Raw genomic sequence first — 12012 nt, 5'->3', positions numbered from 1 at the left:
TCTCGTTGCTGCTAATTCCTGCCTCTGCCATCATCCAGGAGGCAGAGCTTTGTGTATCTCAGCTTCCCCCTTATGAACAATCCATCACTGTTAGTGTTTCTCTCCAGAGTGCGCTTGCTCCTTTTTTTTTTTTTTTTTTTTTTCACCTGCCCCACTACTATGCTTTGCTTTCAAGAGAAAGCAGCTTAATAAATTGCATCCCAAAGATTGGACTTATTTTCAAATCCAGCAGCGTGTTGAGGCTCCTCCCGTTGGAATAAAACACACTCGAGCAGACACATTTACGTGAGAGAAAGCTTTCCTGCATTTTTTATGTGGATCTCTTAATAGGCTTTTAACAGTACATCCGGAATCTATAATTGACACCTGCTGTCAGGCTTCGTCTGTGATTACATAGGAAAATGACTTGACCTGTAATGAACTGCAAAACTAATGACATCTGTGTGAGATTATTCAACTTGAAAGCAAACTGTTGTACATGAAGTCCCATCGAGCGTGATATTAAAATGTCCACTTTTACATCTTTCCGCCCAAGCTCTGTAAAAGCCCAGGCTGTTGGGTCCAACGTGATGGAAACCCGGGGCTAATGACTCAAGCAGACGGCCGTGGGCATTAGACAACTTCATTTATGAAATAGTCAACCTCCCGTGTAGCGATACATTCACATTACCGTGCCTCACTTGAGAGACGCGCGACTGTCACAGCCACTGAGCAATGCTGATGTCCTTTCCTACCTGCATTCATCTTCCTCTCAGGAGGTAATGGTCTTCTCAGGTCATTTGCGCATTAGGGTCTCGATCATTCATCTTAGCCACCAGCAATCCTTCCGCAGCACATAGAGTGTTGTTTAGAAGACAAGGAAAACATACATGCTCTGAATCATTCATTTGCTCTCTTTGACTGAAGCCCCAGTGCTGCCTAAAGGGTCTGCAGAGGGCTATTCATGAACATGCAGGTAATGTTCAAATGATTTATGGGTGTAATTTGCATGTTTGTACCTTGGAGAAATCAGGGTTTGTTACCTTATTATTTCATGATTTTGAATGATAATTACCTCTTTATTTGGCAACATGATGTCCAAATGGGGTTAAGCATGTTAGTCTTGGTAGCTAGCAGGTGGTTTAGGTGTTTAGTACATCCAAACTGAACCGACTTTTCACTATTTTCACAAACACATCAGTAGCTTTTAGCAATGGAGCTCCCCTTACTGGTTACTGGATGTATGTATGTGGTTTCCTCATCAAAAGATTATTCAAAGACCACAATGCAACAGAAACAATCATGATACAATAGCTTTGTCTCACACAGTTGGCTGGTGAGCCATTAACCTTACCCAAACAGTTTCTGTATAGTCTAGTTTTGTACAGACTGCAGGTAACAGTTTGAACCAGCTGCACACTGACTATGAGGCCACTACTGAACAGAATCAGTGCTGAACACTGAAGTGCATTTGAAGGGTTATGCAAATGCTCATCTTAGAAAAAAAGGGAGAGATCTATATAGTTAGGCACCAAAAATCGTTGAAATGAATCGAACAAAACAATTGAAATCAGCGGAGGGATTTGTAATTTCCATCTCTAGTAAAGGGCAGCAGACGTGTCGGCCAATGTAAAGAAAGTGAGATTATGAAGACAGTTTTATTTTAGCTTTACCTTGAGCCCAGACAGGTCTGACTGCCTGATAGAAGACAGGCACATTAATCTCTTTAATGGGGATGATTCAGTCCCATATGACGTATGTACAACCATTAATCTGTTCCTGCTGAATGTAGCCTGCTCAACATTTCTATAATATTGTAAAAAATGGCATGCTTGTGCTTAGATCAGTGTCGTTCACGATTTCCAAAGTGCTGCTTTTTCGCTTTATCTCGCACCCATATTGTTTTAATGTGGTTTTAGTGTGTATATGTGTTCAGCATTCAAGGTATTTGATGTGGGATGAAGGACAAAACACGCATGTGGCTATCGAGGTCCACACACTTAAACCGTTTCTGCAGGGTTCGGCTTCACACTGTTCCCTTCGCCTTTTGCTTTCACTTGATGTGATACTACTCCCTGTATCTTTCTCAAGCTGTTTTCAGCTAACAGAGGTCACAGGGGATATGTAGCGCATTTGGTCATGATGTGAAGGCATTAGCCGGTACCAGCAGGTGTGTAATTATATATGAAACCTGGTTTTTAAAAGAGGAACATTACGATGGCATGTAGAAAGTAGGCCACGAAGAAGAGACTTCACAAAAGTCCTATTTATTCCTCACTTCAAATGTGTGACTTCGTTTTTGAAGTTGTGAAATAATCCAAGGTCACTCTGACTATTTCAGGACTATTAAAAATAACATTAAACACACAACAATTTAACATGATGAAACAAGCCTCCAGGGCGGATTCTTTCAAAGGAATATCTTTTTTCATCTTGTTTTATTTTTCTACCCAGTGCTCACTGTTATCTGTTTTTTCTGTGTTTCAGGTATGGTGACATGGTGCCAAAAACAATTGTGGGGAAGGTGTTTGGGTCCATATGCTCTCTGAGTGGGGTGCTGGTCATCGCCTTGCCTGTTCCTGTCATAGTGTCAAACTTCAGCCGTATCTACCACCAAAGCCAGCGGGCAGAGAAACGACGAGCCCAGAGGGTACAGACTCTCCCCCTCCCTCTGCCTCCCTCTTTTCCTTTTTTTTCTCCCCTCTATCTCTCTTTATTTTGCTGCTATCTGCCTCTTTCCTCTGTCCCTGTCTTATCCACACGTAACAGAATGACAGGGCAAACACTATCTTCCAGAATATTAATCTTTTATTGTGTTTCTGTGTATGTGTGTATTGGAGGGGCTCAACTTCCTTGAGTATATTTCAGAGGGAGAAGGAAATAAGCGGGGCAATGACAATGACTGAACAAATGATCTTCAGAATATTGTGTCAGCAGCTTTTCAATAGCAATATGTGCATTTTTGTTTGCTAAGGCAGAATTTCCTAATCATAGGGGTTAAGCATGGCCTCTCCCTACTAGATACTGTGGCTGCCAGAGGGAGACAGAGTCAATTAGTGTGACAGACAAACCGTCAGAGGCTAAAACAGAGGTCTGTTTGTTCAAACAGAAATCTCGGCTTGCTAGAATCCGTGCTGCGAAGATTCGAGGCACTAATGTCTATATGCGCTACAAACAAAATGGGCTCCTGATCGACTCACTGGAGGAGGTAACGAGACCAAGCAGAGGCTCCGGGTTGACTGACTGGGCCTCGCTGACGCTTGCATGCCGCTCTGCTCGGGGGCCATGCCACCACACACGGGAGGGGGGGGTGGGCTCCTCATGCTGTAACACAGGGGCCGCTGTCATTTCAGTGCTTCAGTGTGATCGCCCTCTCTCTTACATCACACCTCTCAGCTGCAGCATTGACATGCTTCCTCAACACTCTCTCTCTCTCAATCTCTCTCTATCCCTCTGTCTCTCTATCCATACAGCAGGAGGGCCAGGCAGGCACACTTGCCTTCTGGTGGAGCACAGCCATTACCGTCACACTGACTCATGACCAAGCTCTGCATGTCTGTCCAACAGGGTTTGGAGGGGAAGGAGGAAACCAAAGGCTTACTGCTATGGAGGCTGTCTGCTCGGCCTGCATCTCCTCTAAACTCTGTTTTTTTATTTTTATATCTGCCGTGCGTTCTGTGTGTTATTTCTAGAGCATCCAGGTTGTAGTGCTAACTAACACAGCATACCTTCCATCCCAGAGCCGTGCAGAGCTCCATCAAAGTGTGCAGTGTTGTCGTGGTCCAGAATCTGTGGTGTGTTTGGTGCAATCTGTTCGATCTGTGTCTAGGTGTGCCACTGCTGTTGCACTGAAATGAGCTCTAATTTGACGTTTCTGGTTCTTGTCACCAAATCAGCTAAAGAATGGAAAAAACAAGACAATTTTATCAGTGAAACATGTTGTAGTCCGCCACTGTCTCTACGCATCTATAAAACATCCACACCTCACTAGGATCTCAGTAGATTGGCTGCCGTGCTACAGATCAGCATTTCAACCCTCAATGCTTTGCGTATTCTCCACTACATCACCGATCTAGCTGTTGCCTGAGACTCTGTGTCCGTGCACAATCTGAAGCTGCTCATCTACACTGTTGTTTCTTTTTACTCTGTGTGTTCGAAGGCCTCCAAGGAGGCAGGACAAGCCCTGGTGGCCAAGGCCCCCAGCCCTCCTTTTGAGAGCCAACATAATCACCTGCTGCACTGCCTGGAGAAGACCACGGTAAGATACCTTTTCTTTCTAAAACCTAAAAGCTAAGTCCACTGGAAAACACACAAACTCTTTGTCATCTTTTATTCTTACTATCTCAGTAACAGAGTTTGGATAGCTTACTATAAAAACATTTCTTGTATGTGAAATTGCATCACTTCGGTCTCTGTATCATCAGTAGTGCCAGCCTATTACAGTGTGTTGCAAATAGAAACAGAGTTTTGTCATCCATGCTCTAACATGTACAATTCTTTTTTATATGCAGCACCAGTTAAAAATAGATGTTAATGGGGCTGGGATATGTTGCGTCCCCTCGCTAGCAACATGCTAAAGATAACATGACTGAACCAGCCAGTAACATCATCCTCTCCAAACAAACATGCATACTTCATTTTACACTATCTATAATTCAGAGATGAGAGTTTTTACACATGCATGCAACTCTAAATCCTGTACAGAGACATGGACAGGCAGTCCATCAGTGTCCCTCCACATAGGTGATCCTCCCCCCCAGTGAAATGCTTGATGGTTTTCCGGTAAAAAGTTCCATATAGGCTCCATGCCATTCACATGGCAGCGCATATATATTTACATTAGGGCCTCTCAGGATGTGCATTACAGATTGCAGGACGCAGGAGTGACAGAGGGAAGGTATAAGAACAGGAGGCGTGATTCAATGCATGGCGTCTGTCCCGTGTGGTGTCACCCTGCCACCTGCTGGCTGAGCCTCAAACCCTAGTGGAGCCTGACCTTCAAGTCATGCTCATTTGTCACAGGGATAACAGTTGTGAATGTTGTCACAGATGGTACTTAATATGGACATCTGGGCCAATGTATTTCTATTCCCTTAATGATTCATTTTCCAATTATTAAACAATTTTGCCGTGGATTCTGTTCAGTCTGTTTAGTCTTTACTGTGAAACATCTTCACTCATTATTTCGCAGAGCCAATCATCGATGTAATAGAGTAATTCATGAGCAACATTGAATCCATCCCCCCCCCCCCCCTCTCTTCCTCTGCAGAATCACGAGTTTGTGGACGAGCAGACGTTTCAGGCCAACTGCATGGAGATCTCTGTGATGAACAAGTCGGGTTCCCGTGGGTCCTCGGTGTCCTCGTCTCCACACGGCCTCGGCTCGTGTTGCTCCCGACGCCAACGGAAGAAGAGCAGCTTCAGTCTGCCAAGCACAAACAACCAGGAGCTCAGCACCATACAGATAAGAGAGAGGCCAGTGGTCAACAGGTAGTGTCTACATCTCCGTCTCTCCCGACTCACTCACACCAAATACACACATATACATGCAGACAGCCGATCCTGTATCATATGACAAGAAAAAACTGTATTGATTCAACACTTGGAAAGTGAGTGAAGGATTCAGTTTCACAGATATAAAGATAATTATCACTTATATGGAAGTAAAAAACATATTGTTGCTGTCCAGTGAGTCTTGATCAGCATGTGATTGATTAGCTCTTTTTTCTACCAGCTTAGAAACACTTCTAAACGTAGCGCCTTTGCATCCACAGCTGAATTGGAAATTATTATTCATGCATTTATTTTATTTCCTCTTGGCTACTGCAACTCTCGTTTCACTCACCTTAGCAAAGCTTCCCTAAATTGCCTTCAAGTGGTCCAAAATGCTTCTGCCAAGCTTTTGACCAGTCCTCCTCAAGGACTCATGTGACTCCAATTTGGTTTTCATTGGCTTCCCATTGAATTTAGATTCCAGTTCAAGTTACTTGTGATCATTGTTAGAGCTTTTCATGGTCAGGCGTTAAAGAGCTACTGCAGCCAAACATCAGTAGCAGGTCTCTGATTAGTTGTTCCTCGCATCAGACTCATGACTTAAGGAGACTGTGATTTGGAGGTGATAGCTCCTAAACTGTGGAACTCTCTCCCAAAGAGAATTAACATCTGTGGACACACCTGTTCAGAATTGCTCTTGTTTAGTTTCTTCTATTTCTTTAGCTTGCCATCTGCATTTTATGCCTAGCATTTTGTATTTTGCTATGAAGCACTTTGGGCTGTCTGCTCTTGAAAGGTGCTATATAAATAAATATATTATGATCTCCATATTAAGTTTTTAGAGTTTCAGATAAACTGAGGGCTGTTTGTGGATACAGACAAGTCTCTTATGTATGAGGTTGAATTATATAATAATGCTTGAAGCTTCAGACAAGTTTATTTTGTTCTTATTTAATGAAAAGTTTGCATTTTGGAGATGCATTGTTTTCATTGGACAGCAGCAACAGTTCAAAGCATGCGTGAGTTTTGGATACGTTAGGTTTTCACATTGCATGTGAGAGCGTATCTTCTCGCAAGTTATGATTTTGTTGATTCTTTTTTTTTTACTTACCAATACCTCTGCTGATACAGTGTACATATACAGATAGTTTGGGTTTTATTTGCCCCTCTGACATTTCTGCTTCCAACCCAATACATTGAAAGTTAATGGAATTATGTTTGTGGTGTTTAAAGAACAATAGAAAAATAGCAACATTTCCCTCAAGAAACAGTGTTGCTCTGTATAATCCAAAGACATCACAGTTTTCAGTGGGAACTACTTTCTACCAAGGAAATAGTCCGTTCTCTTTGTGAAAACAGAACAGCCTGGTCTGTGGATTATCCACTGCATCTAGATTATCCACTGCAAGTAGTTCACTGTATCTGGTGCTGCTGTTGAATGTTATTTTTTTTCGATGCTGTTAGAAATTCAGTTCAACTCTATTATTGTGAAGCGCATTCTCCGTGATCTAAAAAACATAGGCAAGTGCTGTAAAACCTGAACTGTATTTCTTGATACCATTAGGTTTAAGAGAGACATGTTATTTAAAAAATATGTTGAACTGACACCCGTTACTCTTTGTGTGAGAGATTTAATACACAGTTGAGAATTATTTATCATGGCTTTGTCTGCCGTTACATGTTATAATATACATTTCTTGTGTGAATCTTTAATTAAACATGCAACAAGACAGTAGGCTATGTACAGCAAATGAGAAATGAAAGATGTTCACATGCATCCAAAAACAAACACTAATAACTGAGATGTGTATACTTAATACCGTTTTATATTCACTCGGCACAAAGAATGTATATATTTCTGGATCATGGATTTTATACTGTATAGTATAAGAATAAAGAACTCTGTGTAGGCTTTGTGTAATACATTCACAAGGTCGTGCCTCTCACCCTCTTTCATCCCCTGTTTCTTTTACAGCCGCTCCAGCCTGAATGCCAAACTCGATGAGACTGTGCCCTTGAAATGTGACAAACCTTACATCACTCCTTCCATGGTCAGCCTCTCTGCACCGTCGGTGACCTCATCGGACGGACACGGCTCCACCACCACCACCGCATACTCTCAGAGCAACATTGTCCGAGTATCTGCCTTGTAGATGTCATGCTTATCTGATCAGCTAACTGGTCTCAAGAAGCACCAGATGCTGAGGAGAGGGACCACCGAGCATCAACCTGCCATAATCTAGAGGGATTATAAGATTAGCAGAAATCTGGGTTTTTTGAAGTAGTGATCTCATCTGATGTCAAACTCTGCATGGTATTAAAATGATGTGGACGGCTGCCTTGGAAGTAAAAAGCAAACCAGCAGATCTTGCACCATTAAGCACAGCAGAGCGAGGAAGCGTTGGGATTGCGTGGTTTATCGTTGTTGCCTAAAAATACTATGAAAAAAAACTTTATTTTTTAATATGTATTGTAGTTGTATTTGTTGTCTTCTGATTCATAAGGAGGTAAGGCAGGTGTTAAAAGGTCATTATTTATGGCCTCTGATGACAAAGCACACATATTCATTAATTGAGTGCCATCTTTGTGAATATTAAATCATCTACTTACACGTTAGAAACATTCACTTCACTCACCAACCGGATGAATAGATTGTTTTGAAACCCCTCAGTTAATTGCTTTCTAATAGTCCCCCTCACTGTTGTAAATTTAGAAAACATACATCCACTGGAACGGATAACTGTTGTGAATATTCATTAACTGACTCATTAACGGGTTGATGTCATCGTTTGATGAGTAGAGTATACTACGCATCCAGACATGTTTGTGAAATGTGCAAGTGAAAGTCAAAAATGACTAAATCTGTGTTAGCTTACATATTTGACATTCAGATATGGATCCTTGTGAAAGCCACTGTCATTGACTAACAATCTATATTGAGAACTATACAGGGTACATATTAGTTAGGTCACAAGGTAGAAGTATAAGTGAATGTTCCCTGCAGCACTTAACTAATACTAACCCTAATGTGGACACACAGTATTGACCTGGAAAAGCATATGAAAGAGTGTTGAACATCAATTCCATTGAGTTGCTCTTAAATTATAATATTCACTAAAATAAGCGAGACTTGGTAGATTTCACTGTGTTTAAGGGCCATTTTGTACATTTTTCATATTGTAAATATCTCAGTTAGATCTTTATCAACTGCATTTGAAGTTGGCTCCTCTTATTTCTAGATTTAGTTGACAGTTGTTGGCTTTCTATTTCTGTCTGTTTACTGGTTGAATTAAGGATTTGCATGCTGTCATTGCAGAATTCTGTTTTATTAAAAGTATGTCTTCTTGTTGGAGGTTTGTCAGTAAAATTGAGATTGATGGAAGGAACACAATGAGGCTGGTATGTATGATGTAAATTCCGCAACACTTTGCTTTTAATGAAATGCAAAATCTTGTCATGTATTGAGTACATATATAAGGAGTAAGGAAAAAGGGACAAATAATCACACATTGTGCATTTGGTGCAGTGGATAGAATAAATACTGTAGCTCTACTGAAACATCCATTAAATGACCCATGTCTTTTGTTTTTTTTTACCAGAGCACAATTGGATGGATTTCATAACGCTTTACCTGATTACTCAAAGAGCATTTCTGATAAGCAGATGGGGATAATAATTAGGTGGTGCTGGAGGACATGTGAGGACCTGACTGTCCCAGTGGTTGGTCCTGCCTGCAGGGTCTCTGGAGACGGGACAGGCAGGCCTCTGTGATTGTTTGACAGAGAACTCCCAGGACAGCGTCCCTCCGCTGTGCTGATTGCTTCAGTCATGACTGTTTCTCGCAGCATGCAGCGCCTCTTCTCTGCAGTGTTAGGTAACTGCTGCAAAGTCATCTTGCATAATATCTAACATAGCGCAGCAGCATATAGAATAACACACAAATAAAAATTCTAACTTTGTCGTCTGGGGTTTAATTTAATTAATATTTAAACAATGACTAGACAAACGTTAACCACTTTAATATTAAGGTAGAGAGTGCATATTGAATTTTGGTTATTTGAACATGGATGTAAACTTGTTTTTAATCCTATAAAACTCTGTCTGAAATTGAGGGTTCACTGCAGCATATATTATAGGGTCACTCAGAGATGTGATGCAGGTGACAGAGACTGACAGAATGTCCAGACTGATCTGAAATCACAGAAAATAAAAAGATAACTTTGTTAACTTTGTGTAGCATCTATCGATCTATAGAAAAGAGCTTTTAAACCGTTCATTTGATTTATAAAATATAAGCAGCACATATCCAGACAAAATGTCAATAAAGGTTGCATCCTTACCTTAGAAGTATTAACCTTTGTGTTCTTGTTGCCGTACATGACAAAATTCATCAGGATGGTTGTGATCAATGGTAACCAGAATAAGAGGAAGGATAAAGTGATGTAGCCAACTCGCTTAGCCATTTGGCTTTCCTTCTTTTTGTGCACTCTTTCTCTACTCGCTTTGGAAGGCATCATGCACACAGCGCCTTCCACGTGCACACTTTGAATTGTAGCTACTTTTTCGGGGACATTATTTGAGATGGGAGGTACTGAAGGCATTTGATCTGCTGTGGCATCAGTCAGTGTTTTCCCTCCATTGCTGTCCTTAGCTTGTTTTACATCAATCACTAAAACAGAAGTGGATTGGTGTTTCTCTAACTGTGCAGATGAGGGAGCACGAGGGCTGGTTTCTTTCATTTCAGAGGTTGCTTTTACAATTTTAACTCTCTCTTTGGACTGCTTTTCTGTTTCGAAATTGCTTGACACCTGCGGTATCGTGGTTGAGCTCTTAACCCTGGCAGCAGCACCTCCATTTGATGGTTTAGCTTCAACTTTTGTGCCACAGGAGTTGGACTGCTGTGTTTTAAAATCATTCTGCACTTCAACCTGCATTGCAGAAGGTTGAGGTTGTTCTGTTTTCAAGTCAGTTATTTCTGATGCAACACTTTTGCTCAGGGTATGGTTTTGCTCAGATTTTCCAGGTCCATTTTCCACAGCTGTGGTGTCTTCTTTTTTCTGCTCATCATTTGTCTTTGAAACACGAAAAGCACCTTTGTCAAATATTTTGCGATTGTGTGATCTCACAATGGCAAATATGCTAGCGTAGAACAAAATGATAATAGTAAAGCAAGCTGCCCAAAGTGGGAACAGCATGTAAAGTCCAAAGGTGTCATAGGAGGATGATGTTTCTCGGGATAATCCTTTGCATTTGACATGCACAGGTGAGTCCTTCAAAAATATCAGACAAAAAAACGACACCAGAATAGCCAAGATCCATGTGAGAGGAATCTGCACCATAATCCGTCTTCGCCTCTGAGAAGTTTGAAAGGGTTGTGCAATGGCCTGGTACCTCTCTGCACTTATGCAGGTCAGAGTCAACAGTTGGATGCAGCAGTTGAAAGAGAAAGAGATCACTTGTGTATCACAGATCAACTCGTCCACATGTCCTCTTTGATACACAGCCACGACGATGGCGAAGAGGATGGGGCAGTCGATGACACACCTCAGAATGTCTATGACTGCGAGATTCACCACCAGCGCATTAATGGCAGTTTGAAGGGATTTTTGGTTGTAAACTGCCAGTATGACAAAAACATTTGCTGCAATCCCAACAGAGGAAGTGATCAACAGAATCAAGCTGTTTGCCACCACAAAGGCGGTGTCGATGTAGTCCTCCCAAGTGGTGGTTTTGTTCCCAGAGTCCCATGCAGGTGTAAGCTCGCCTCTCATCTCAAGGCTCAAATAAAAAGCTCTGGATCTTCATTTTCTATACGCCGCTCGAACATACAGGACGCCCGATTCGCTTGTTGGCAAGTGATTCTGCATCGAGTGAATAATATTAATGGGTGAACCTGTAGCTTGGACAAGTATCCACCCTTTTCATTATCACTCCACTGCAGCAGCAGGTCACCGGGGAGTCCTCACTGTTCACAATCATTAAAGACTGTGCTGTGTATTCACAGCATAGACGACTGGAAAAAGGGATGGCTGTTAATTGAAAACGTATTTACGTCACTATTGTCTCAATCCTGATTAAAACTTTAAAAAGCTAATTCGAAGCTGAAAGCAGAAATGCATTAATGATGATTATATGGTCCTGTGATTCATAGGATATGCATACAGTATATGTGTGAGGTGAACAGCTGTCCATTTCATTTATTCTCACCAAGGTTACAAGCTTTGCATTAAGCATGCCAGATGGATGACTCGGGAGTTCTTGAATTGGCTCAGGAAATAAAGGGAGCCATGCTGCTGGATTATAGCATGCCATTGTGTAATCCTGTTTGGAGATCAAGTGTGAAATGCTCTTTGCTTCAAATGTGCAAGCTTATGGACTATGCCAAATCTGGGATTAGATCAATACAATACATTTTCCTCCTGACCATCCCACATATTAGACCAATCAAATGACGGTCAAAATCATGTAGTTAAAAAGTGAAAGTTCTGGGAAGTAAACTGTGGTGAATCATAAAACCGTGCGTCAAATTCCTTGGCGCCG

The 12012-nt window shown here is 41.6% G+C and overlaps 2 protein-coding genes across 2 annotated transcripts in view; one reads left to right on the top strand and one right to left on the bottom strand.

Annotated features, from left to right (window-relative positions):
• The window catches only part of LOC129108804 (potassium voltage-gated channel subfamily D member 2-like), a 31195-nt gene extending 23570 nt beyond the window's left edge, over positions 1–7625 (top strand). Inside the window, exons 2-6 of the mRNA XM_054620724.1 lie at positions 2467–2629; positions 3089–3187; positions 4139–4237; positions 5249–5469; positions 7448–7625. Coding sequence (XP_054476699.1) covers positions 2467–2629; positions 3089–3187; positions 4139–4237; positions 5249–5469; positions 7448–7625 — 760 coding nt within the window. The remainder of the gene's footprint in view (positions 1–2466; positions 2630–3088; positions 3188–4138; positions 4238–5248; positions 5470–7447) is intronic.
• A 1900-nt stretch (positions 7626–9525) lies between these two features.
• On the bottom strand, positions 9526–11243 carry LOC129107975 (octopamine receptor 2-like). Its single transcript, XM_054619591.1, has 2 exons — positions 9805–11243; positions 9526–9658 (listed from the first exon to the last, which is right to left on the bottom strand). The coding sequence occupies exons 1-2, from the start codon at positions 11241–11243 to the stop codon at positions 9526–9528; spliced, it is 1572 nt and encodes a 523-aa protein (XP_054475566.1).
• Between the last annotated feature and the right edge of the window lie 769 nt (positions 11244–12012).

This window comes from Anoplopoma fimbria, chromosome 19, assembly GCF_027596085.1.
Source record: "Anoplopoma fimbria isolate UVic2021 breed Golden Eagle Sablefish chromosome 19, Afim_UVic_2022, whole genome shotgun sequence".
Classification (NCBI taxonomy): domain Eukaryota; kingdom Metazoa; phylum Chordata; class Actinopteri; order Perciformes; family Anoplopomatidae; genus Anoplopoma; species Anoplopoma fimbria.
This window is presented reverse-complemented; position numbering and strand designations above follow the sequence as displayed.

What these genes read in the sequence shown, in the direction of transcription:
- LOC129107975 (XM_054619591.1), bottom strand. Translation starts at nt 11,243, where the DNA reads ATGAGAGGCGAGCTTACACCTGCATGGGACTCTGGGAACAAAACCACC. An exon ending in AATACTTCTAAGGTAAGGAT is followed by an intron (nt 9,659 to 9,804) that starts GCAACCTTTATT and finishes ATTTCAGATCAG; the next exon opens with TCTGGACATTCTGTCAGTCT.